Source organism: Colobus angolensis, unplaced genomic scaffold (genome assembly GCF_000951035.1).
Source record: "Colobus angolensis palliatus isolate OR3802 unplaced genomic scaffold, Cang.pa_1.0 Scaffold178, whole genome shotgun sequence".
NCBI lineage: Eukaryota > Metazoa > Chordata > Mammalia > Primates > Cercopithecidae > Colobus > Colobus angolensis.
Window position 1 is genome coordinate 411,068 of NW_012114910.1, and position 27,469 is coordinate 438,536.

Below are 27,469 nucleotides of genomic sequence, written 5' to 3' on the forward strand. Positions count from 1 at the left end.
TTCTTTAGGCATAATAACAAAAGCTAGAATGAAATTAAGCAGTGAGAAAGAAACAGTTGGAGTTCAGTGAAGTATAATAACTGATTCATAACTAAGGGGTTTATTTCATTATGTGTGGCTCTAAATAGCATCTTCACTTGCAGTTGGCTCACAATTGTATCTTCCTATAAATTTTCCATACAGAGGCTGCAAACCAATGTTTACCGAAACATTTTTTTGTGATATAAAAGTGCATTTATACCGTTTAAATTTGAAAAATAGATACACAGTCTTTCTCCAAGGGCAGCGACTCCCTAATGGAGCTCTAATAATCACTACTGGGACTGAAGAGAGGGAGACCAGGCCACTTTGAATTCCAGGGTCTTTGCTATAGGACTTCACCAGTGAGTTGCACCCTCCAAGGGGAGAATGTAAGTAGCATCTTCGATTTTGGAACTTTGTGTTTTGGTCTGCACAGCATCTAAAGTCTGCTGAGAACCATGCTGATGTAAAAGAGGCACTCAGGCTCCTGTCCTGATCTGTCCTCTAAGTTCCGGTGCACTGAGCAATGAAAATATCATGGCACTTGCTGTCAATACACTGTGTTGCCTATGACTGGATAATTTTCACCTTTTTTCTTTTCTTTTTAAAATTTTACTTTAAGTTCTGGGATATATGTGCAGAACATGTAGGTTTGTTACATAGGTATACATGTGCCATGGTGGTTTGCTACGCCCATCAACCCATCATCTAGGTTTTAAGCTCCGCATGCATTAGGTATTTGTCCTAATGCTCTCCCTCCCCTTGCCCCCGACCCTTTGACGGGCACAGGTTTGTGATGTTGTCCTCCCTGTGTCCATGTGTTCTCATTGTTCAACTCCCACTTATGAGTGAGAACATGTGGGAACTTCACCTATTTTTCTTTCTAAAGAGCTCACTAAAGGGACAGAAGTCCATGATGTTAGTGAACACTTTGACTCCATTACACTAGGCCAGGGGTCAGTCTGTGGGCCAGATACGGCCTGCTACTTCTTTTGTTTTTTTGTAAAGTCTTTTTTCTTTTTTTTTGAGATGGAATTTTGCTCTTGTTGCCCAGGCTGGAGTGCAATGGCTCGATCTTGGCTCACCGCAACCTCCATCTGCTGGGTTCAAGCGATTCTCCTGCCTCAGCTTCCCAAGTACCTGGGATTACAGGCATGGGCCACCATGCCCGGCTGATTTTGTATTTTTAGTAGAGATGGGGTTTCTCCATGTTGGTCAGGCTGATCTTGAACTCCTGACCTCAGGTGATCCGCCTGCCTTGGCCTCCCAAAGTGTTAAGATTACAGGCATGAGCTACCACTGCACCTGGCTAGTAAAGTCTTATTGGACCACAGCCACCATCATCCTTTGATGCCCCACAACTGCAGAGTTGAATTGCGGTGCTAGAAATGCCATGAACTGCAAAACCTAAAATACGTTCTTTACAAAAAACTTTGTCACCCCCTACACAAGACTGATGGAGGTTTGGTTTCCATCAGTAATTTGAACAGTCAGCTCCCAAATCATTCCAGGATTTTACTCTGTCTCAAAGCTCCCTGAAATAAACTTCTCAAAATAATTTTAAAAATTTCAGCAGTCAAATAACTTTTTTTGTATTAGGATCCAGTTACCTTTGATGAGAATTGTCATTCCCATCATTGCCTTAGAGCCCTTGGAATCTTAGTACTCATGGACCCATGACAGCATGCACCCATGTTGAATCTGCCAGAAAAAGCTGGCTTCCTCAGCTTAGCTTTTGAGGAAAATTTCGTAACCCTGATGCAGGATGCAATGGGTACCCTGATAAATACTGTGATGCTTCCCTGCTAAGAGTGAGGAATTTGTTTCCTTCATGGTTTTATTATAAACCTCTGTGTTTTTTTTTTTTTTTTTTTTTCACCTGTTCCTTTTCTTCTTCTGGTCTCATTGATGGCTACAATATAGGGGTTTGGAATTGAGACTGTCAACTGCCTTAGCCAAACCCTAGTCTCTTCACTTTAATCTCTTCGCGTATTCTTTGATTTCAGTAGCATTTCTCTGCCTAAATGAACGAAGTGGCAAAAACAAGAAACTGACATTGAATAGATTTGTAGTGTGTACATGAAACTCAAATATGCATTATTCTGTACGACACTAGGTTTTCAGCAAAGGATATGAAAAAATATTTTATGTATCTTTATTCATGCATATTTAGCATTTTAGTGCAGTTCTTTTTGCATCTATTTCATTTACACTTTGTAGCATTAACTCCCTGAATTACACATATTCTTATTCCCATTAAACAAATGTGTTACAGCTTTGAAAGTACGTGGAGTCTGAAATGAAAGCTGTTTGCTAGGGATTACCACCTGTGAAAGGAAAGGAGCAGGAGCGTGATAGACAGACAGTGAAATCAAACTGCAACTCAGTCCAAGCCAAACCTTGGCCCAGACTGGTGGGTTCCTTTGGAATTAGTGTTGCTCATCAGAGGAGTCCTACATCATGCCAAAATGGTAGGACCTTTATACCTCTGTTTGCTTAGTCTTCAGATAACCTCTGGAAAGGGAATTTCCTGAAACAGAGGTGGACCCTAAGTAGTGGGTAGCTGGAGGCTATCTCTTGACCACACCCCTCACATCCCTGGCACTCTTCCCTTGAAGGGCAATCTGCACAGCAGTTCTTCATGCCTATGATGCACATGCACACTGAAACTCTGTAGTAATGAAGTAATTTTACTGAATTCACACGGCCAGCTGTCTACCTCCCAAATCCACAGTGGTTACCATATTGGATAGCACAGGGCACACTTCTCAACCTACAATGTCTTCCCTTGGATAAATACGTATTTGTTACACATTTTGAGGTGCAAACCTCATAGTGGAGAGTTAAGTTGCCTGAAATATTATCAATGTTGTATACTAGACCTGGCTATTAGTTACAAATAATAATCAAATTACATGTATTAATAAAATGTTTTAAAACTAGTGATCTAAGGTGGTAAAAACTGCACAAGAATCTTGAGAGAGAAACAAAAAAGAAAGTGCTGATCTAAGGTTTAAAATCAGCTTCTTTTCTGATTGGTGAAGCCTCTGTATTCTGTAGGGAACAAAACTTAATAATAATGCTTATATTCTGAGAGAAACAAAGATGCTTGTGTAGGCTGAGTCATGATATCTGACATTATTACACTCATACAGCAAAATAAATCCTCTATTTTACATAGTGACAAAGGGAGATTGACATCCTTATCTGATGTTCAAATATTTATGGGAGTCATTTTAACTACCTTTATTTTTCCTTATATTTCTACATTCTTGTTTGACATGATGTATTATACAACTTTGCTTTTGATAAAGGACAATCAGATTTGACTTAATGTTGCAGAGGAAAACGTAGTATTGCATATTTTAAGAAGACAGCACAGTAGAAATGGAGAACTTCCATTTTCATTCATTTATCAAAGGTTTATTAGCTTTACCCCGTAAGTATGAAGTCTGCTTCCTGGGGAATGGAACAGGTCTAGCCAAAGTGCCTTTGAAACAGGCAATAAGGGACAAATCAAGTTTGGGATGATCTATTGAGATTCACACCTTCATAGTACAGGAGAATACAAATTATGAAAGTCCTTAAAAAGGGTCAAAGTCATGGAAAATATATTTAATGGCACAAAGCACAGGCAAATACCTAAATGCCCTTTCAAAGCCAAGGGTCTGAAACTGGACAGAACAAGTGTGGAAGGGGAACAGGGTGTGGACTGTGGTGAAGAGAATTGTCTGTTTAATGGTAAAGGAAGACACATTTCTGGCTAATCTTTATTGGACATCAAATACATGATCTTGGGTTTTGCATTTGTTTAATTGTACAAGACCAGGTGAAACCACGTGGGTAGACATTGCGCTTAGGAATGAGCATTTTTTGTAAAAAATATTTTTGTCCCCAGAAAGAATTACATCTGGCAGAACACTGGAATGATGTGTTTATCCTATTACCATAGTGTATATAGTGTATAAATAAACAAGTACATCATTTGAATATAAATGCATCTCTGGTTTTAAGGTTGAGAGACCACCAGCCTAGGCAACATGGCGGAACCCTCTATCTATAAAACATACAAAGAAATACCCGGGCGTGGTGGTGCATACCTGTAATCTCAGCTACCCAGGAGGCTGAGGCAAGAGGATCACTTAATCCCAGGAGGTGAAGGTGGCAGTGAGCTGGGATCGTGCCACTGTACTCCAGCTTAGGTGACAGAAGGAGACCTTGTCTTTGGGAAAAAAAAAAAAAAAAAAAAAGAGCTAATAGACCATATCGTGCTCAACAGTTCATTTCCAGTATTTACCAAACTTCTTATTATTTACTAAATGAACCTTAATATCCAATTAAAATTTCAAATTATATACACATTTATGACATTTTACAAAACCTAATTTGACATAGTTATACAGTACTTTAAAAATTAATTTTGGTGTGCATGCTTTCCTTAAACATGTTTTCTTCTATATTGTAAATTATTTTTACCAAAATGGAAACCACATAATCAACTATCACCATCTGCATAACTTTCCAACATTTAATAAGAGTTTATTATGTGACAGATACTATGGTAAAAATATTATACATGTTTCTCTTATTAACTTTATGACAGGGGAAATGCATGTTGTCCCCATTTTACAACTATAAACATTGAGAGACAAGCAAGTCTGTAATGGATTACTCCACTAGATTATAGGAAGGATTAAATGAAAAATTAATATACAGGGTTTAGCAGAAAGGCCAAGAATTAGGAAAGATTCAATAAATGCATTAAATATATTATTAAATATCAATACTGGATCTGGTCCTATGGTCTGGACTGTTACATTGTAAGATGCTTTTTCTATACTTCATCATTTGTATTCTGTTATCTATTAGTGTTTATCAACCTTGACTCTATTTCCTATGGAGAGAAGTATGACAGGCACGATCAACAACTCCAGAAAGATATCATTCCAGAGAGGGGAAAGATTCTCTTCACTTCTAGATTGCCCTTGGCACTGCTGGGTCAATGTGAACCTATGGACATTCATAGAAATTGATTGGGCTTCCTGTGTCCTGGGGGTAAGCCGTGAGGATCAAGGTCATCAGGAGGGCTTTGGTGTGAGAGAGTTTATCCTCACAACTCCTAACCTCCCGTCACAGAGAAGCACACGCAAGAGATAAATCTCAGATAGCCACCAGAACTTCCATATTCCATGTATTTCTAGAAATATTTAGTCGTCTTTTGCTAATACTTACGTGAATATTTCTGATCCATTTGTTATACTTGAATAATTACATAGGAATGGGTAAAAGAAAACAAGACAGAACTATTTTTAACTTGAAAAGCAATATAGATTAATTGAACATGTTACAAACATGCTGTAGGAGTGTTTCTTCAAGACCTCTTCACTTCCTTTGCTTTCCATGTTCAAATAATCACTATGCCTGGTTTATTTTACTTCCTAAGCTCAAACACCATCATCTCTAACTTCAGTAGTGATAACAGCCTCATTTCCTCATCTCTTATCCTTTGATCTCCACACAGCTGCGAAGATGATTTCTACCTCAATTTCAACCTGTGCTGCACAATATTGTGGCCACTAGCCAAATATAGCTCATTGAAATTTCAGAAAAATAATTTGAAGTTACTGAAAATTAATTTAAATAAAATAAAAATTTCGATTTCTCAGTTACAGTAGCTAGATAGCTAGGGTGAAATAGCCACATATAGTTAGTGGTTACCATATTGGATAACACAGAGCATATTTCTACTACCATATAAAGTTGTATGCAATTCAGCTGTGGTTTAGATCATATCACTCCTGAGTTTATATCATACCATACTCCTCTTAATATTATGCACACACACAAACATGATAGTTCTATGATAGTTGGCACTAAGGGGCAGTCACCAAAACTTTGTTGACATTAAATAAAAAATCAAATTTGCAATGTAATCCTTTCACAGTGTGTAAAACTGCATTCCGTTTTTACATTTTTTGTTACCACATCATCACATTTAGAATTCTCAGTAATGCACTATTATTTTCCTGTCTCCAGGGGAAAAAAAGTTCAAATTTCTCCAAAAGTATTATGTAAATATTGAAGAATTGATCATGAGTCAAACTGAATGTGGGATTTACTCTGGAGCATTTTCTTTTTTTTTTTTTTGTTCCAGTGTTACATAAAATTATACATGTGATTATGGTTTTATTATGTTATTTTCTGAACGTGTTTGTGGAACAAACTATAAAACAACACAAACACACTGAAGAACTGAGACCTGAAATGAATTGACATAGATTTGGAATCTGAGATTTCTATATTTACCCTAAATAATGTAAAAGATATATTGATCATGTTGAGTGAATTTGCTTCATCCTGTTGGTGCAAATAGCAAGTAGAAATATCACAAAATTATGACTCTCTCCATGTAGAGCCCACACACCAGAATCTTTCAAATATGTTTGTTGTTGTTTTAAAAAAATCTGCATATTTGGCAGTGTCATCTACCAGTAATGATAAACACTCACTGTGAGGCCACGTTTTGACGTACAAGGAAATCTTGAATGCATACTCTCACTTGGGGCGTACCTTAACCTTTTAAGGCAATCCTGTTGTTCTCATTTTTTAGATGAGGTAATTGAAGTGCAGATATATAAATTGGCATAGCACAGAAGTTAGGAACAAAAGAGTTAGTCCCTGGAAAAGTCATCAGATGTTTCACACAAATTGCAGTAGAAAGAATGCAGTTCAGAATAACTTTTTTCACCTATTATTCATTTATCTGTTATTCATTAATCAGTGTGGCTGCTGTGTACATTCAGACTTAATTGCGATTTGTTCGTGTTGTACTGGAGTCACAGGGAGTAAAAATGAAAGATCCATGACATTCGAAACTCTGTTCTGAAAATGTTGAAAGTGTTCTGCGTGTGTATTGTCACAGATTGATGTTTTTATTACAAAAAAACAAAAGTAATAGAGTGGGAGATGGAGGCTTTGTGTGGATATGTAGCATTGGGTATGGGTTGAGGGAAAGGAGGTAGGAGATGCTTTAAATAAATATATGTTAGCAACAAAAAATCTAATGTAAGTACATACACACACACACACACACACACACAAAGAGGTGGAATTTTTGTGCCAAATATCAGTATGAAACGTATGCAGCTGGGCTGTGATAATTGAGGAAGCGTATTACTCTGGTGAAAGTTTCTATTTAATATCAACAGTAGCAGCAATGCAGAAGTATGTTATTTCCCCAAGGCAATAATGTTCAGTTGGCCATTGTGACTTATTGCCAACCACTATACCAGTGTATTTTCTTAAATTTACTTTTGATCTCTGCAAGCTACTCTGAATTGAATGAACTGGTGACATCAACTTGTGTCTGTGGTTAGTGTGCTGTGTATTAAATTACTGTCTTTGAACCAGGTGCTAAGCCATTAGGAATTTTCTTGAATTTTTATCCTTAATTCCACAAAGTAAAGGGATCAATTTCTTAGCATTTACTTCCAAGAAATACTACTGTAGATTAGAGGAATGGTGATATTAAAAGCCAATCTGAATACTTGTTGGATTAAAAATGAGAAAGTTTAAATAAGGCTCTTGTGAATATTGGTTATCAAGGACAATGCAGTTTCTAAATTGCAGTAGAAAGGGACTATTTCTAAAACTTCCTTCATTAGAATTGATATTAACATGACCCAAAGAGGCCATTTTCTCACATGCCACTTCCCATTGTGTTAATGAGAAGTTTCTTCTTACTGTGGCAGGAAGATGGCTCTCCAATGTGCATGCTATTCTTCTCAAAACTAGCTCTTCTGTCGAAAGCATTTCAAATAATTCTGCAAATGAGCAGCAAATCCAATACATGCACAATTCTCAAGAAATTAGAACAGAAACTTCAATTCTAAAATAAAAATGCTAGATTTTTTTAAAACCTAAATTAAAACTCATTGCACTTTTCAATATGAAAAGTAGGATCCAAATTAATTCTTTTTTTCTTTCTCTTTTTCTCACTGATCTATTCCCTTTTTTATTTCTCTTTTTCTCTCCCATCTATTCCTTTTCCTCATATTTTTAGTACTATATTTCACACAAAATAATATTCCATGCTTAATAAAACATCCTTCCAGCAAGCCTTTTTTGAGTAACTTCAATAATTATGTGATGCTATATGAATCAGACATTCTTTTTTTGTGCTTAAAGAGCAGAGGTCAGGCAAATGTTTATACAAACATGGGAGAGAAAATTCTTAAGAAAGGGTCAACCAGCAAACTCTGGGGCCCGGTATAAAAGGCTCCTGTAGGTAAGATGTGAGCAAGAAAACCCAATATAGCTTCTCATCTCTTTAAGTCTATGCTCTATGGAGATACCTATAGTAACAGATATTTTGAAAACAGTAAACTCTGGTATAGACAAACACCACGAAGAATTTGGAAATACTTTTTTAGTGTCACATAAAGAATCCTATCTTTCCCAAAGCTACTAAAACATGCGACTAGTAGTTCTTATTTATTTCTTTTCATTTTTTGATATTCATCTCCACAGTCAATTTGGACTTTAAGAGAACTCTTACAGGTTAAAGAATTGGCTCATCATTTGTATGTATTTATTTTTGTATCTAATGTGAATCATTTATCAACTCATTTACTGCAAAGCCATCCTTGTGAAGTAGACATTTTCTCCTATTTATGGATGAACATCTGAGATTAAGAGATGGCAAAAACCGTAATTGCCTTTGCACCAACCTGAGAGTTTCAATGTTATTCCCCCAGGTTAGATTCCACTGAAGACTCTCTGGCTTCTCAGGTTGTTTTTGTTATATTTTGTGTAGTGCCACTTAGAAGGATGCTGAGAGTCACAGGAAAACAAAGTGGCTTGAGGGTCTGCTTCTGAGGTTCCTACCCCAAATCATGGTGCCTGAGAAATTACATGATACAGATACCTTGAATTCTGAAATTTAAGCCATTACCCTAGAGTTGTTATTTTTAACCCACTCTTTTTTTTTTAAGTATTTTCTGTGACTTGGCTTAAAGAAAGGGCCTATATCAGAGTTTTATAATGAAGTGTTGTCCTTTATTGATGCTACAGTTTTATCACACAGTGAAATGAGTAGGAAGAGAGGGGAGGAATTAAAATGGTGGAGTGTATGGTGGCAACTGTGAGGACCAGAAAAAAGCAGACTGAATCTTTGCAGCTAGAGATGGAGTTGGCATAGCTGTGGTGTGGGGATGGGGAGGAGGGTGATTGGGACAGCATTTGCTGAGAGCATTCCAAAAAATGGCATCCTTTCTGATTTTGTGATTAATCTTATAACTAAGATTAAAGGCTTATAGACTACTCAATATGAATACAAAAATCAACCTAATAAACCTTTGAATCTTCAATGATCAGTTCAAGGACGGAGATTTTGGTTAGAAAAGTTGGTGGAAAAAAAAAATTCTGGTACCAGAAATGCAGAGATTGGTTCCTATTTATTCTCCCTTCCCAACTTCATCTTTCATCACTTAACCCAAATTCCTCTATTTTCCTGCTTCCACTAACATTAAGGCCCAGATGAACTTCTTTAAGGACAGAGAAATAAAGAGTGAAAGAAAAACTACCTTGGACCTTAGAAAAACTGAGGGAATCATCAATAGAAATCTTACTGTCTTTTCCTTATAAATAATGCTAACACTAAAGCTTTTAAAATACGTGTTTATTGAGCTTTTGTTTTAGTGTCAGACCCGTAATAAGTATTTTATAAACATTACCTCATTTAAAGTTCATAAATCATGTTATAATCCTCATTTTACAGATCAGGGATCAGTAAGAACATGATTAAATCACATATATGCCAGTAATGAGACTAAGATGAGAACTCAGGCTAACAGACTGAGGACCCATGTTTTTTTGTGAGGAGACTATGAGTATGTGAGCGGCCTATGGACTAAGACTCTCCTGGCAGCCTAAAGAAACACACAGAAATCCAGGTCATGTCTTCAAGCAGCAGAGCAGAGTTTGTGAGAAAATGAAGGTGGATTTAAAGTTTATCCACAGGCCTTTAAAGAACTTTGGAGATGGAAGCTTTTATTCTTTCTCTTTCAGGGAAGGTCTAAATTCTTATCATCTTATTCAGTAAATCATCTTCACTTAGACATTGTGTTTTAATATTTAGATGTCTAAGGTATGTTCAAATCAGTATATTCCAAAACGAGAAAAATAATCACTTGTTATACTCTGTTTTGTAGTCCATTTGGGCTTCTATACAAAATGCAAAATACAAAATAGACTGGATGGCTTATAAACCATATAGAAAATAATTTCTTCTGTTGGTGGGAATAAGAATTAGTTCAACCATTGTGGAAGGCAGTGTGGTGATTCCTCAGTTACCTAGAGACAGAAATAGCATTTGACCCAGCCATTCCATTACTAGGTATATACCCAAAGGAATATAAATCATTCTATTATAAAGACACATTCATGCATAGGTTAATTGCAGCACTATTCACAATACCAAAGACATGGAATCAACTGAAATGCCCATCAACAATAGACTGGATAAGGAAAATGTAGCACACATATACCGTGGAATACTATGCAGCCATAAAAAAGAATGAGATCATGTCCTTTGCAGAGACATGGATGCAGCTGGAGGCCATTATCCTTAGCAAACTAATTCAGGAACATAAATCCAAATACCACATATTCTCACTTATAACAGGGAACTAAATGATGAGACATATGGATACATAAAGGGAAACACTGGGGCCGGCTAGAGGGCAGAGGGAGGGAAGAGGGAGAGGATCAGAAAAAACAACCAATGGATACTAGGCTTAAGACCTGGGTGATGAAATCATCTGTACAATAAACCCCCATGACACACATTTACCTATGTAACAAACCTGCACATCCTGCACATGTAACTCTGAACTTAAAATAAAGTTAAAACAAAGAAATGAATTAATGGAAATTCTTCAGGTTGGGAAGTCCAAGATTAGCATGTCAGTGTGATCGGATTCTGGTAAGGGCCCGCTTCTGGGTTGTAGAAAATCAACTTCTCACTGTGTCCTCACAATGGAGGAAGGGGGCTTGCTAGATCCCTGGGGTCTTTTTTATAAGGGAACTAATTTCATTTGTGAGGGCTTCACATCCTAATCACCTCCTGAAAGGCCCACCTTCTAACGCGATCACCTTGGGAGTTAGGATTCAACATACGTATTTTGGGAAGCACACAAACATTCAAATAATAGAACGTTGTGTCTCAGTTTGGAGTTCAGAAAATTGAGTCCATGTGTAGGCATTCAAGGATGTCACCGTGATAGAAATGATATGAGAGCCCTTCACACTGTGTCACAGTGTCAGCACACACATGTTGGTGAAGGGTACCACACCTATTATCTCATGTGATCTTCACAGCAATCTTGTTAGCCAGGGACTATTACTATCCCCATTTTATGCATGAATAAGATAAGCCCTTTATGTGGTTGGTATATACATGGACTTCACAATGACTCAGATGTGAGTATTCATTCTGGTTCCGCAGTTTTAACAGTTGTGTTACCTAAAATGTCCTAGTCTCTAAGAGTTTTATTTTTCTGTTATTCATTATATAAGAAACCAAGAAAAGAAGGTTGGGAGAAGGAAAAGGAATCTAGCACTGTGCTTGGTACAAATTTGGTGTTTCATGCATGCTTGTTGACCAAAACGTTGAGTCAGAATTTTTGTGCTGTTTAGTCATTCTTGGGAGCTGTTATCATAAAGTCTACTAGGCAATAAAATGTGTGAAATTTCTATAGAAGCAGTAGGAGTTTTCCAAAATAGTTGAGGTAGACTTTAAAGTGAATTTTAAACCAAGTCATTTATTTCCCATCAAGTTCCTTCTATTGTGTAATCTGGTAATATTATGACATTCCTACCTCTGATCTCACTAAAGGGCTGTATTTATAGACTATTTTATAAATTCCTGTGACTCACCCCATAAAGTCTGTCATGATCTGGAACTTTAAAAAATGAGAAAAATATCTCTGCCTTTGTTAGAGTTATGGGAGTTAAATAACACACTTCTTTTTTTTTTTTTTAAGTTTTCTGCCATTTATAAATTGCTAAGGAAGGGGCATTCTTTGCCACCTTCTAAATAGGGAAGTTTATTAATACATCATTTAATGAGAGATGAAGATGATGACGATGATAATGAGCCTATTTTTAGTACACAGTAAGTGCCAGAGATTGATTTAAGCTTTGTTTTTAGTCTTCACAACTGTTTCTGGGATATAAATAATTCTTATTTCACCAGCAAATAAATTGAGGCTCAGTGAATTTACTAATTATCCCAGAAACAGCAATACATAAGTAATAGAGATATAATTTGCTCCAAATCTGAGTTCTGCATGACACATATCTGAATAAGGGATTAACAAACAGCAACAGTTTTTTTTTATGCCAACTTCCAAATACCCCGTTGTTGCTCCCAGTGCTTCTTTGGGGCTAGAAATTCTAGGCAATTACTGGACAGCAACCAAATAGCCATGGAATGTGTTTCTGATTTGGGATTCATGAGTATCAGTGATTAGACTGATTCTTGTTTACTGTGGCCTCTGGGAAATTGGTTGATGCATGGATGTGTGAAATATCAGCAGTGAGATAATAAAATTACTAGAACCAGAAATGCCTGCAAAGTTTATTTATGAATATAATGCAGAAAGTGATAATTAATCCTCTGGACATTTTTTAGCTCTTTTAAGAGTCAGAGTGTACATGATATCTGAAGCAAAACACATGTCTGTTTAGTTATTTTACAGTTAAACTCGGAATATCATTGGTTGAATCAACCATCATTATTCCCCAGGAAAATGGCTTTTGGTCTTCTTTCCATAATACAACACATTTAAACACTTTGCAATAAACACATCCTCATGTTCAGGATTTTGTTGAGAGCACTATTAATTCACCTGTCTCTTAGTTCTTACATTCTCTCTGAATTTCTTCAGTATCCTGGGAATTGGGGATGGGAGTGGATTTGTAGATGCCTAGTGTATAGGTACAAGTCAATGTCTTAGTTTTTATTTGTAGTTAAGTCATTACTAAATGGGCAGTTATTATGTCATTTTATAATTATTTTTTTCAAATGATTTATGAATACACAATTGCCAATAAAATTAAGTCATTTTAACTATTATTCCAAATCTTTTTAATTATGCTTTTCTTTGGTGGGCAGGATTTAACAAGAAGATCTTTTTACAATGGCCTTTGAATCTAGTATAAATGATATGCATACTTTCTCTAGTGAAAAAGAAATAGCTAAAAGGAGAAGGAAAAATCCATTCATATATCTATCTGTACCTATCCAACTATCTAACTAGTAACTTGCTGCATAATTATTTATCTAGCCATCTTTATAGGTAGGTATAGATATAAATTGGTAGATGCATATTCATATACATATATATAAAATGTTTTTAATGAACTCTACTAAAATATTAACTGCAAAATTATAGTTGGAGGATTATGGAGAATTTTCTTTTTTATTTTCTTATAATGGCATAGTCTTATTCTTTGTCATATAATAAGTATCTATAAAGAACATGTATAAGAAATATGCTCAGTGTTAACTGGCATGGACCATGCTTCAAATTTGAGTTTATTGAGTGTCAATGAATAGAGAGATTTCATGTGCACTTCCTAAGCCATCAACTCAATCATGAAGACCTTCTTCGGTCTTTCTTCCTGAAATGCAATTGCATACATCTTTCTTTGGGCCTCCATCCTATCCTGTTTTAGTGCATCACTGCTTACGTATGGGCCAATCTTTTTAAGTCCTCCTTGTAGTCTTTAAAACTTAAAGATTATTGGGTCCAGCATTCCATAGCCAGGAAACTAATCTTGGTGTATAAAAAAGATATTAATAAATGTCATGAGAAAATAATTTCTTTTCTTTGTCTTGATACTACCCTGATACTTAGTGGTCCTGAGAAGCGGTTTGCTCTAGACACCACACATCTCACGTATTTTCTTATCTGAATGAGTTTGCTTGATAAAAGAACTACTAATATGTCCATTTGAAATTCTTAATTTAGTAGACTCTAGTGCTTAAATATGTTAAAATATAGATTCTAACTTTTAAAAAACATTAACTATAGAATAAACAACTATTTAAGAACAACCATAGAATCAACAACAATCCAATTTCTATGGACTGAAACTAATAGAAAACCTAAATATACACTTAAAATGAAAACAAAACAAAACAAAACAACCACCACCAACAACAAAATGAAATCCCATAAATGCAGTATAGTCAAATGAAAGTTTAACAAAATACATATTTTATTTGAATGGCCATACATAACGTGCTGCCTAGTGCCATCCTGCTTTGGGCTTGAATTCATTGTTTTATATGATATTTTGTGGCAACTGCTAATTATCATAAGCTGTCCAATAAATGTGATGGATTGTCCAATTAACTCTTCATCAGCATCCATTTTTGAAGATGCTATCTATTGAAACTGATGGCAGTTTATGACCTACATGTTGCATATGTAGCTAATTGCTCCTTGGACAATAATTATTAAGTTTCTTGTGCCTCATTCAGTCATTTTGTTTTATAAATTATGATGCCACTGAGTTTCCCAATTCGTTTGACTTCACAACTATGGCTCTCCAAGGATTACTAAAGGTCTGCTGTGGAATGTATGGACCATATAAACATTGAAGTAGATTACAGTTGTGTCTGTTTTGTAGGTTTTCCATCGACCGGCACACTGACCTGGAGAGGCAGTTCAACATTAATGCAGACGATGGGAAGATAACGCTGGCAACACCACTTGACAGAGAATTAAGTGTATGGCACAACATAACAATCATTGCTACTGAAATTAGTAAGTGCCTGGGTTTGTTCATTTCTTCCTTGTGTGACTGAGTTCAATTTATGCCTATTAATAACGTGATAAGCAGCCCTTGTTTTTGTTAGATACCTTGGCATTGGAACTTAGTTCATTGTTCCCAAGGAGCCTTTGAATGTATCATCTCAACACAAAATAACTTACACCGTGGTAAATTACTGAAATGTTTCAGCATATGTGAGAAGGAAACATTCTTATATCCATTATTCAGCCATTAAAAACAATGTTTTGCATTTTAAAGTAAGAGGAAAAGATTTAGTATAAAACAGTAGATAGCCGGGCGCGGTAGCTCACGCCTGTAATCCCAGCACTTTGGGAGGCCGAGGCAGGTGGATCATGAGGTCAGGAGATCGAGACCTTCATGGCTAACACAGTGAAACCCCTTCTCTACTAAAAATACAGAAAAATTAAGTCAGCGTGGTGGCGGGCGCCTGTAGTCCCAGCTACTCGGGAAGCTTAGGCAGGAGAATGGCATGAACCAGGGAGGCGGAGCTTGCAGTGAGCCGAGATTGCACTACTGCACTCTAGCCTGGGTGACAGAGCAAGATTCTGTCTCAGAAAAATAAAAAAAAAAAGTATGTAAAAAAAATCAAGAACTGTACACTATAATTTAAATAAATGGACACACATATACAGATAGTATAGTACATACAATATAGAAACAATTACATATTTAAATCATACATATACACACATATATGTGGAAAATATAGATGGAAGCTTTATCAATATTAGTTTGGGTAGGAGAGATTATAGATAATTTTTTGTGTTGTTTTTTACAATCTAATGTATTTTACACAGTAATCATGGAATGTTTAAAATTGTATCAATATAAATTCAATGTAATCTTTTTCATAAATTTTGTTAAAACATTTGAGTTATTTTATTAGAGGGGAGGAGAGTCTAGGGTTGTTAAAATAACATGTTAATCTTTTTATTTTTTTTTTCTTCTTTGCACTTGATAAAACTATGATGGAGTCTGTAAACAATAGCTATAGGGTGAAATTTGGTGCCACACTGTGTTTGAGAGCTTACATCTACTTTATCAACTTTCATCACACAAAAATATGGAAAAGGGGGACGTGATGTTCATTTTACTTCCTAGCAAAATACACGTTTCTTATTATCCGAATATCTTCTTTTTATAAAGGACTGGATGAGTCCGTCGAAGTTGTACACAAATTCAAAGGAGACAATAAATTCCAAGAGAGTTGGCGTAAAGGGAATTCGAATAAGAAAATAAAAATCAATGTTAAGAAAGATTCATGGGCACACATACCGTATAGAGAAATATAGATGATAATTATAGGAAATATGCCCTAAAATCCACTCTACTCTCTGGCAGCTAATGTGAAAACAGGGGGAAATATCTCTGTGAAAAATGACTAATTTATTTGTATTTAAAAGAGAGTAATCCATGTGTTCAGGAGAGAAACATTTTTTTTTTTTTCTGGTTTTGTGATGTGAGGAAAATGTCCTGTCCTCTACCAAGCCTTATAAAAAGAACTCTTGTGTGGAAGAGTGAAGATTCAAGAGTGAAGAATGTTTGTTTCTTATAGCAGCCTTGAGTGCAGGCAGAGAACACGAAGTCAAGTTGATATGTAGTTCCCACAATACCAAACTCTGGCTCTGGATAGAGACAGAGCTTTGGAAACTTTGGTGTTTTTCCTGCCTTAGGAGTAGTATTTTCTTCTCTAGGGTCTTAACCTGATGGTAGTTTCCCCTTGTAACACGAAGAGAAGAAGCAAATAAAGCATGCCATCTGGTGATTTTGGTTTATTAGAAGTGTCAACCTCATTTAGAAAGATGTAGACATAATTTTTTAATAATTTACCATGTTGAAGCCTGATGATCACCTTAAGCTTCTCAGAAAAGCTGTATCTATTTCTATGATTTAAGACTTTATAAAAAGCTCAAAAAAACAGTCTTCTTTAATGTGTAGAGTCAATAACTACTTTTAAAGAATTTTCTCATATACTGCAAACACAATCTAGTAGAGTTAAACTTAATTGATGTTACCTTTGAGATAGATCTCTCTTTCTGTTGCCCAGGCACCATCATAGCTCACTTACTCCACCCTCTATCTCCTGGGCTCAAGTGATCCTCCTGCTTTAGACTCCCCAGTGTCTGGGCCTACAGGCACAAGCCACCATGCCTGGCTAATTATTGTTTTTTCTTTTTGGAGAAACAGGGTCTCACTATGTTGCCCAGGCTAGTCTCGAGCACCTCACCTCAACTGATCCTCCTCCTGGGATTATAAACATGATCCACACACAAGGCCTATGCCACCTTTTTAAAACGAGATAGATTCCTTTACTTAAATATCCATCAAGGTTTATCAATTATCAGCAAAATGTGCTCAAAGCAATGAATACACAGAGCATTTGCTTAAGAAACATTTCAGGACAATCCAGAAACAAAGTACTCGTTTTTGAGAAATCCTAGACAAGAAAGACAGATAGCAAAACAGCTGCGCCAGGGCATTGAGCTGTTAGCTGCAGGGTGACAAGGCTACCAAGCTAAGTCGGGGAAGATGTTCATTTGCTCATTCATTCAATAATTATTTATTAAGTCTTTACTATTGCTAAGCACTCATCTAGTGACTGAGGATATAGCAGGGAGTAAAGTAGGCATAAATCCTGCTCCTCTTGGAGTTTTCTTTCCGGTGGCCCCTAGGACTACCTGCATATCAAAGAGTAAATTGGAACCTGCTGATACATCCATAAAGAAAGGCACAGAGGTAAGAAAGAAGATGATGAATGCTGAGAGTTCAAGCAATTCCACATTGATGCTGTGAAAATAAATGCAGCTACTGACCTCCTTCAATGAGGATATGATATTAAAAATTGCTTCAAAATACCTATGAAAAAATCAAGACTTTGTGTATATTAGTAAAATAACTAGTTAAGATTTTTAAGTGGTATTAATATTATTATTATAACCAAATAATATAACCAAATAACTGAAAATATAAAAAGTAGATGAGATAAAATTTTGTGAATGTTTTTAGAGAAGTGATTCAATCATGTCCCAGATTCAGGTTTACAGTTGACTCCATATGGAGAATGAACACATTGTACCTGTGCTCATATGCTGAGCCTCAGCTTGCTCAGGAACCACAGAGAATTTAAAATATGTGCCCATACGTACGTTGATTCCGTTCAAATCGGTGTTGATGGGAGTTGTCTCACTTTTTTTCTTTTCTTTTTGTCAGAGATTGAAAACTAAACAAACCACACAGGTGCATTTTGGCCAAGAAACAAGCTTAAATCATGTTAAACATCTTAAGAAATGTTAGACTGTAAGCTTAAAAATCTGCCTGACTTTGTTTGAATTTTTGCAGATTTCTTTCTGAGAACAAACAAGGGGGAGAATACAAAAGAGAGCTTTAAATTTTAGCTGTGAAATACTAGCTGGGGTGGCATAAATTTGAAAACTTTAAGTGTACAATTAAACCACCTTTGTTCTTAATCATAAAGGGAAGTAGAAATCATAAGATCACAGAGAAGTTTAAAAAATGGAAATTGCTATGAACATAGCTTAGAAACTTGTTTTGACTTGGTTTGATTATTTAGCCCATCATGTGATGTTTATCTTCCAAAGCCACACACCATGTCTTGGGGAAAAAAAATATTAAAGGGAGATTTATAGAATTCATCTGAGATGAATATTTAAAACCATTCAGAATAACAGAACCCCATAGGGGAAGGTTCTAATAATGATAAAGAAATAGTCATTCCAGGGAGAACAATTTAAAATGACTCTCAGAATGCTATCTCATCAGACAAAAGATTTAAACAAATGAAATTAGGCTAAAAAGTGGATTTTAGCGAAGTCCATCTGTTATCTCTTAATGAGAATGGAGATGTCATTCTTTATCCTCTTGTGTCAGTTTCACTTAACCGAGGCTGAGATGCTTCACTGTGTTTATTACCCAAGTATTTCAGTGGTAGTAGATCTAACTTGTCATCATGATCAACTGGCACATCTTATCACTTGAGCTGGCAGGTAGACGTCCATGTGCTAACAAGAGATTATTATAAGCATTTTCCAGGCAAAGAAACTCAGATACATGTTTCAAAATTTCATAAATTTCAAAATTTCATAGAGGGCAAGGATGGGAGTGGAGGTACAGGATCAGACCTTTGTTTAACTGCAGAATATATGTCCTTAAACACCTTCCACAGAAACCTCACTTCTATCTTCTTTCCTCTTTATCTTCTTGCTCAATTTTAGCTTCAGATACTGCTACATCATTCCCTGAATCAAGTGAATGAAACCATTTTTCTGTGCAAAGCAGAAGGCTAGGGCAAGGACAAGGGTAAGGAATGAACAAGCACCCAGTTTATTACGGAGAGTAAGAATATTGCCTAATAAACATAGCAGAGCTTTGGAACTTCTAAAACCAGAATCCTAGTCCCATTTTATAGATTAGGAAACTGAAGAACATAGAATAGAGAACACAGCATAGTACATTTTAGGGGACTGTTTTTCAAAGCAGACCATTGATTAGAATTGCCTAGAAAATTGTCTAAAACAAACAAAAAATAGTCCAGACTTCATTTGAAACCTATTAAATTAGAATCTCAAGGGAGAGTTTCAGGAATTTACTTCTCACAACTTCTTCCTTGTTTCCCTCACCATGCACATACACACACACACCCCCCCACATACCCACACACACACACACAAATATACGATCATTAAAATTTGACAGTACTGCAAAGAGAGGCAAAGAAAGATGAGGCATTATTGGTTCGTTTGGTCTTTTTTTAAAAAATTTTCCCATGCTGACTATAACCATAGGACAGTAAAGAATACTGAGAATGTGGGAATCAATTTGCTTAGAATAGACTCTCTGCAGGGGCATTGTAGATGCACTGAATGCTCATTTTAAAGTGTCCTTCAGAGAATGTGATGGTGTGGAATAGAAAGTTGCAAAACTCTGACACTCTGTACCTGGGAGCAGGCAATTGGCGTGGCATTTGCAGAAAGTACATGACTATTGGTTACCTGAAAGTATTTCAAAGCAGGAAGCATATAATTGCCCATTAAATTAATCTCTTTGAGTTAGTGATCATGTATTTCTCTGGCCCACTACAGCGGGCTGCACACATTATTGCAAATGAAGCTTTTCGCTAATGATGGTTAAATCTCCCAGGGAAAACACTAGTTTTATAGCACTTAAGGATTGTTTTTTCCTGGCATGGGGCCCAGTTGCCAGAATAATTGCTTTGTCCAACCCAGGCTACTTAGAAAAAAATATATCTTTATAGGGAGTTCATTGTTTAGAGGAATCTTGGGTTCTGGAGTTGGATGGAGTTGGAGTCCTTGCCACATTTTGGTCATATAACCTTGGGCACATTATTTCTCTTTTACTCTCAGTTTCCTCATCTGTGAATGGAGATGATTATTCTTTAAACTTGTGGGTATAGTGAGAATTGAAATAAAAATGTTAGTACTATGTCTCTTAGCAAATAATTTACCTACAATCTTAAGAAAGTGATGGAGACATGGTGTATGTTCTTATGGTTAACGCAGCCCTTAAGCTGGGCTTTGAATCATGGTTTCATTTAAAATTATTTATTTAATTTTTTGTCTGCTCCCCTTCCCCTTTTCACAACAAAATAGTTGGTAATTATGGCCCATGTGTTGCTTCTAGGTGCAGTTATGTTTCTGTATTGCATAGCCAATATGTTTGTTCATTGACCTTCTTCTTGCCCTTGGTTGAGGCATGGTAGACTGATCAATGGCTAAGAAACGGCCCTCATAATGAGGCAGGCACATGCTTACTAAAGACTTTAGATTTCATATCAAGGTTGTGCTTAATATATATCCATCTCTCTCTATTGCCTATGACATAGAGTGAGAGCTCCATAATATCAATAGCCATTCCCTTGTGCAGGGTGAAGTGGTGATAGTTGCAAAGAAGCTTTTATTGAGTTAGATAACACTCATGGAAGAGAAGAGGTGATAAGAGCCTAAAGTGGGCAGTGAAATTTAGGTACAGAGGTGGTTAAGGGACTCCTAAATATCACACAGGTTGCAGCAGTAAGACTGATAAGCCTGTCTGGGAATATAGTCATGTGGCAAGTTCCTATCTAGGTCCCTCACTTTAGATAGGCATGCAGAGTCTAAGCTGGAGATCGTTGTTCTTAGCAAAGAGAAACACAGTGAAGGAAAGTGAAAACTAAAATATGGGAAAGCAAAAGGGAAGCTACAGGTTCCTGGGGAGGGAATCAGCATCCAAAGCATGATTTCCTACAGGGAAGAATGGGGGTCCATGTCCTTCCAAGTCCAAGGAAATAAGTGATGCAGGCACAAAATGGATGTAATTCTGCACATAGCCCATGTCAGTTTTATTCTAATCCTTGTGAGTCTTTGGCTGTCCCTGCGACGTAGGTAGCAGTAGACTTGACTTGGGAATTTCTCCCTGATTTGTACTTTGTTCTGCAATCATTCTTCTAATTTTCTCCTACCACCTCTTCCTTTCATCTTTCCTGCCCTTGTTCCTTCTAGTCTACTTAGAAAGAACGTGTGGATTGAGAATGGAGGAACAGATTTTAGGCAGGCATTCCTTTAGGATGTCAGTGTGATTAATAGCCTACCAGTCCTAAGCTAAAAAATAAGAGTAGGTAAGAGGGCTTCTATACCTACATCTTGCCCTTGTCACTCTTTATAAACCACCCTCTCCAAAGCCACGATAGTAACTCTTATTGTTAACAATGATAGACAAAATATAGAAAGAAGGTAAGCAGAAAACATGAATGCTAGCTTTTCAGGTGCAAGTTGCTGCTAACTGGCCACTCATAGCAAATGGTCATCTCTAGGTTTGGAGTACCAGATACAAGGAAGTAGGGAAAACCCTAGATATCTGAACAGATTTTAAAGATAGGATAATATTGGGTTGATTTACCCCTCAGGCTTTGGTTTTCTTTAGGGATGGAGAAGTCATTAGGACTTGGAGGAGAAAATGAAGTTATCAGTCCAGCAGTTGAAGGGAAAAAGATAGTGGTTAAGTATCCAGGCTGGTAAATCTGTTTGCTAGGTGAGAATCATTGCTTTTTCACTTATCCATGCTCACTCTGTTGTTAAACTACTCAACTTCTTCTGTGGTGGCTTAGTTTTGACATCTATAAAATGGGTAATGCATTTTTTAAACTTTTGTTTTAAGTTCAGGGGTGCATGTGCAGGTTTGTAACTTAAGTGAACTTGTGTCCTAGGGGTTTGTTGTACAGATTATTTTGTCACTGAAGTATTAAGCCTAGTACAATGGGGAATGTGTTGGTGCACCTTTAGAGATGTCTGATGAAGAGCAAATATATTTAAGTGCTATAATCCTGCCTAACTTAAGGTAAACTTGATAATAATGTCAATGCTAATACCAATTTTATAGTATTAATCGTAATATGAACTCAATTCTATCATTATTGTATAATTAAAAAGAATTTGCCAAAAAGTGACCATGTTTGTCATCAAGCAAAACTATCCAGCTTAATCCAAGAATCTCTCAAATTGTTTGTTCAGGAATGTATCATTTTGGGATTATTTGAGGGACATAATTTTCCTCAATTATGTATATACAATAGGAGCATTTCTCTCCTCTGTCAGTACCAAGTATCCTGGCCAGATTGGCAACTTTAAAAACTCTCTCCTCATCCACAATCAAGGTCATAGGCATTGTTCTATAACAACTTTTTTATAGCGATAGAAGTTATTAGTTAAGGACATAAACTGTTGAGTTATAGTAGAGGTTATTAGTTAGGGACATAACCTATGAAGTCAAATTGCCCCAGCGAAAACACTGGGTCAAGCATACGTTAAATGTGACTTAAATAGCTTATCCAATCTCTGTAAGTCTCAATGGCTATATTTGAAGTTTGTTATGGAGTTAAATGAGATAACACAGGCTAAGTGCATAAACAGAGCCTAGCTTATGGTAAGGACTCGATAATATTCTTTGTATTTTCTCTTTCATCCCCCCACCTTCCCTTTTCTATCTTCCTCTCTATCCTCTTTCAGGTGAAACCTGGTGCTTGCCAACTCTTACATCCCTTATCATCTCAGTCCTATATCCAAAAGATTGTATTTGTCATTCATTTTCTTCCTTTATTCAAACCACTTGGGCTTAGAGGGAAAGAGGGCTCAAATAGTCATATGGAGATGGTAATATGTATTAATTCACTTTTGCTACATATTACATCATGACACAATTTGATGGCTTAACCTAATGTTTTTCTTCTGGTTCTGTGGAGCAGCTGAGCAGTTCTTTTGGTTTGAACTGATTTTGGTACTCTTTCTGGTCAGCTGATGGCTTATGTGGGATTGGAAGTGAATCTTGGCCTCATATGTTTATATGGTGGGCTATTTAGTCCAGGGTGCCTTAGCAGACACAGCTTGTCTCTCATCCTCTAGCAGGCTAGCTTAGCTTTTTAATTATGTTCTCAATGTTACAAGAAGCAGCAAAGCAACAGGAAGCCCCATTGAGTAAGCACTTTACAAGCTTTATTTGCATCCTGTTTGATAATAGTTCATTGACCAAAACAAGCCACATGATCAAGAGCAGATACAAGGTCTAGAGAAGTGTCATCTCTTGATGAGAGGAGTTAGAAATAATATGACCATTTTTTTTTCTTTTTAATAATATACTTCAGACTGGGAAGCTGAATCTCAGTATGTAGGACTGAGGGATATTGAATTGTAGTTTCCACATGATTACTCTCCTGCTTTCTTTCCAGAATCTTCTTCTCAGGATAATGCATGCGCAGTCAAAATCCTTTGCTCCAACCCCTTATTTATTTGGCCAAAAGGATTGAACACAATGTTTCTCTTTTTATTATTTTGTCTTTTTATTTTATTTTTTATTTATTTATTTAAAATTAGAGATGGGGTCTCCCGATTTCGCTCAGGCTGGTCTCAGACTCCTGGGCTCAAGCAATTCACCAGCTTTGGTCTCCCAAAATGCTGGGGTTACAGGCATGGGCCACCACACTATAGGTGTGTGTGGACACAATGTTTCTAACAGCCATCAATTGGTTAACTATAGATTCTTTATAATTTCATCTTAAATAGCTATTTGTATTAACTCATTACATCTGTTAATGCATTTTAATGCTCAGAACAACTTCTGCTGCATACATGCTACTGTAAGTGTTAGCACCTACTATTTATTATCTCCTGATAACCTGGTTGGATCTGGTTCCTTTGTTATAAGTTCTCACTTTGTTTTACGTGTTTATTTTATTTTAAATGACTGTTCAAGGCTTATAACAGCTACGAATTTGGTTGAGGTTTTGAAAATAAATTTCTAAGGGGAGAAATAGTTAAGTTCCATGTTCTCATGTAACATTTTATTATTGTTTTATCCTGTGGGCCTACCATAGTGCTTTGGGGCTCCCAATAAATATTGGTTAAATGAATGAGTGAATGAAGAAAGGATATAATGAACTAGTATTATGAGGGAGTACCCTGATGATTTCTAACTCCAAACAGACACTATTAATTGATTGGCAGGGAGGATCTTTGTTTTAATATACCCTACACAGCTCTTTGTTAAAAATCCCATGCAGATAGGCACACATGCATTATGGCTTTTATGGATCTTTATAAGTCTTTTTTTTTTTTTTCCTGAGTGATTGAAGCTGAGACAGAAAGGGCAGAAGGAACTGTGCTCTCCTTGTAGAAAAATTGTGGGGCACTGACTGCATTCACAGGGAAGAATTCCCACAGAATATTAACCAATCTTGGGAGTTAGAGACCATGAGAAAGGTGCTGGCAGAGAGGAGCCTTGGGTCCCCTGTCTGTCTCCCTAAGGAGTCAGGCTTCTGATCTTGGAACCTTGATTTTTCTTCCCTTCTGAGAGCCTGGAGGCAAGCCCTGAATAATGCCAGCCCACACTTCATTACCCAACAAGCCCGTTTATCAGTTAGTCTGATCTGTATTGAACAAATGCAAGCAGGTTACAAAGCAGCAAAGCCGAAAGAATGAAAATGCAGCACGTTTTCTGATTCCAGGAATCCCTAATCCAAAGCTTAGAGACTGGGGCTAAAAATAGGCACCAATTCCATCCTTATCCACCCTTACCCACCTGGCATTTCAGTACCGGGTCAGGTAGCCCTTTAGCCAGATGGTGGACATTTAAATAATAACTTGGTTTCCATCTAATTTGGGCTGTCAGGATGTCAGTTACTCTACTCACTTACTTGTAGTGCTGATATTTTCTGGTTCCTAGAGCCTCTGTAGGACAAGGAGTCATATCACATGTCACTCAAGCTCAAAGGTTTTGCTATTTGTCACAAGAATAAGTTATGCCCACTCCTTTTATGGCTGCTAATTCTATCCACCCTGGAATTCAAATTTGCTAAGAAAAAAGAAACTAATATCCTTTGAGCAGCATCTTTGGGCCAGGCACTGTGTAGGTCTCTTGAGAAGCTCTATTTCAGCCGCACTGAACTCCTTGGAGGAATGATGAGGAACTGTACTCTGAGATGTGGAACCAGTGCCACAGGTCCACAAAGCCAAAACTCACAGAGCAATTCTTGCCAAAAACATAGTACTCCCATCTTCTCATATCTGTATTATTTCTCTAAAATTTTATAAACAATACACAAATACCCAATACAGATAGGATTCAGCTTATTTCTGTAAGTTTTCCATGTGCACCAACTGTGCTTTAAAAGGTGAGCACTTAGAAAACAAGACATGGCTCCTTTAAGCTTTGCAAAGTGGAGACAACAGACTAGAGACACGCATTTAAAACTCTAGCAAATCATTCACACAAAAACATCATGTATGTAGTGTGGCATAGGGTGAGATTCTTCCACTACATGGGAGAGACAGTGTTCTCTGTGGAGAGTCTCTGTAGGCGTTTTCATCAGGATTGGGAAGTAGCAGTAAGAGATGCATTTAAAAATTAGAAAATGGCTTGATCAACAGGAGAAGAGCTTTGGATATCTTCTGAAGATGAGGGGAATCAGGAATGTGAAGTAGATATGGCTGGAAAGTTCAAGTAAAGCCTATTCAGTTAGGTGATACTATGGTTGCCTTTGGGTGCCATATCAAGGAAATAATCTCATTCCCCACATTAAAACGGCCCATCAGATGCATTGAAAAAGGAAAATGTAGGGTCCAGGATATTAGCATTCAAATTCAGGAGCAGAATAGGTTATGAATGGAGTAGTGAGTCTATGACATAGAGAATAGGAAAGAAAGGTGTTTCTTAATTTTTTGGTGCGTCAGAATCACCTGGAGGGCTTGTTAAAGCATAGCTTGCTGGTCAGGAATTTGTATTTTTAACAGTTTCTGTGTGAGGCTGATGCTGCTGGTCCAGGGACCATGCCTTGAGAACCATAGCTATAATCCCTGCAGTCTTAATTCAGACTAAAACTAAACCTGCTTTAGAGATGGTGTTTGAATAAACAGAAATTGGCATCTGGTTAAAACTAATGAGGAAACAAGAAAAGCAAATTCTGCTGGAGATCGTAAGCCTTGACAACAAGGACAAATATAATTAGAATTAAAAGTGTTGCAGCTTACTGTGTGCTAGGCAGCATTTTAACCCTTTCTTTGCTCTTTAGCATGTTTAATTTTCACAATAACTGTATGTATTAATGCCCTCAGTTAATTCATCTAATAAAGATACCAGAGCTCAGCCTCATTGGATTTAAGCCTAGCTTTGTCTCACTTTTCAGACTAATTTCTGAACATTTTGCATCTCAGTTCTCCTAGGGAAAACCCAATTGCTGTTAAGACATACCATGAGTGATACTAACAAATCAGATTACAGAAAAGATGGCCCAACTTTTCCACAGCCTTCCTTCATCCAGTTTGTAAAAGAGTTTTGAACACAATGAGATACTACTGGTAGACTTTCATCCCCACTGAAGTAACTGCATGGAGTAGTTAGGTCGGGGAGGTCCAGATGCGAGTTAGGAATGTAACATTTGCACCTGTGATCCTTGTTCCAGAGGAATTTGGATATTTAGAAACCTCTGGGTTCTAAAATTTTAAAATAAAATAGAGTTTAAATGAGGAGCTGAAGTTGAAGTTTGAGTGCTCCTGCTGCCCTCTCAAATAAGCCTGGAATGATGCTGAAGTCTGTTCCACACCTGTTGCCATAATTTAACAATGACTGCATAACATTAGGCTGGAGAAGGGAGATGTGGATGACAAGTGTGGGGGAAAAAACTGGTACATTGCAGTCAAATAGATACGAATTTCAGTCTAGGTTTCCTTAAAAATTACATGCTTGAAAGAAAAACTTTGTTGAATTGATCCCTTTACCATATGTAATGGTCTTCTTTGTCTCTTTTCATGCTTGTTGGCTTAAAGTCTGTTTTATCAGAGACTAGGATTGCAACCCCTGCCTTTTTTGTTTTCCCTTTGCTTGGTAGATCTTCCTCCATCCCTTTATTTTGAGCCTCTGTGTGTCTCTGCTCGTGAGCAGAATATACATTCTTCTCAGCACCACATCGCACGTACTCCAAAATTGACCACATAGTTGGAAGTAAAGCACTCCTTAGCAAATGTAAAAGAACAGAAATTATAACAAACTGTCTCTCAGACCACAGTGCAATCAAACTAGAACT

At 36.8% G+C, this 27,469-nt stretch overlaps 1 protein-coding gene across 1 annotated transcript in view; it reads left to right on the plus strand.

Moving 5' to 3' along the window:
- Window positions 1–27,469, plus strand: part of CDH8 (cadherin 8, type 2) — a 387,613-nt gene that overhangs the window by 230,619 nt on the left and 129,525 nt on the right. The window contains exon 8 of the mRNA XM_011938783.1: window positions 14,722–14,858. Coding sequence (XP_011794173.1) covers window positions 14,722–14,858 — 137 coding nt within the window. The remainder of the gene's footprint in view (window positions 1–14,721; window positions 14,859–27,469) is intronic.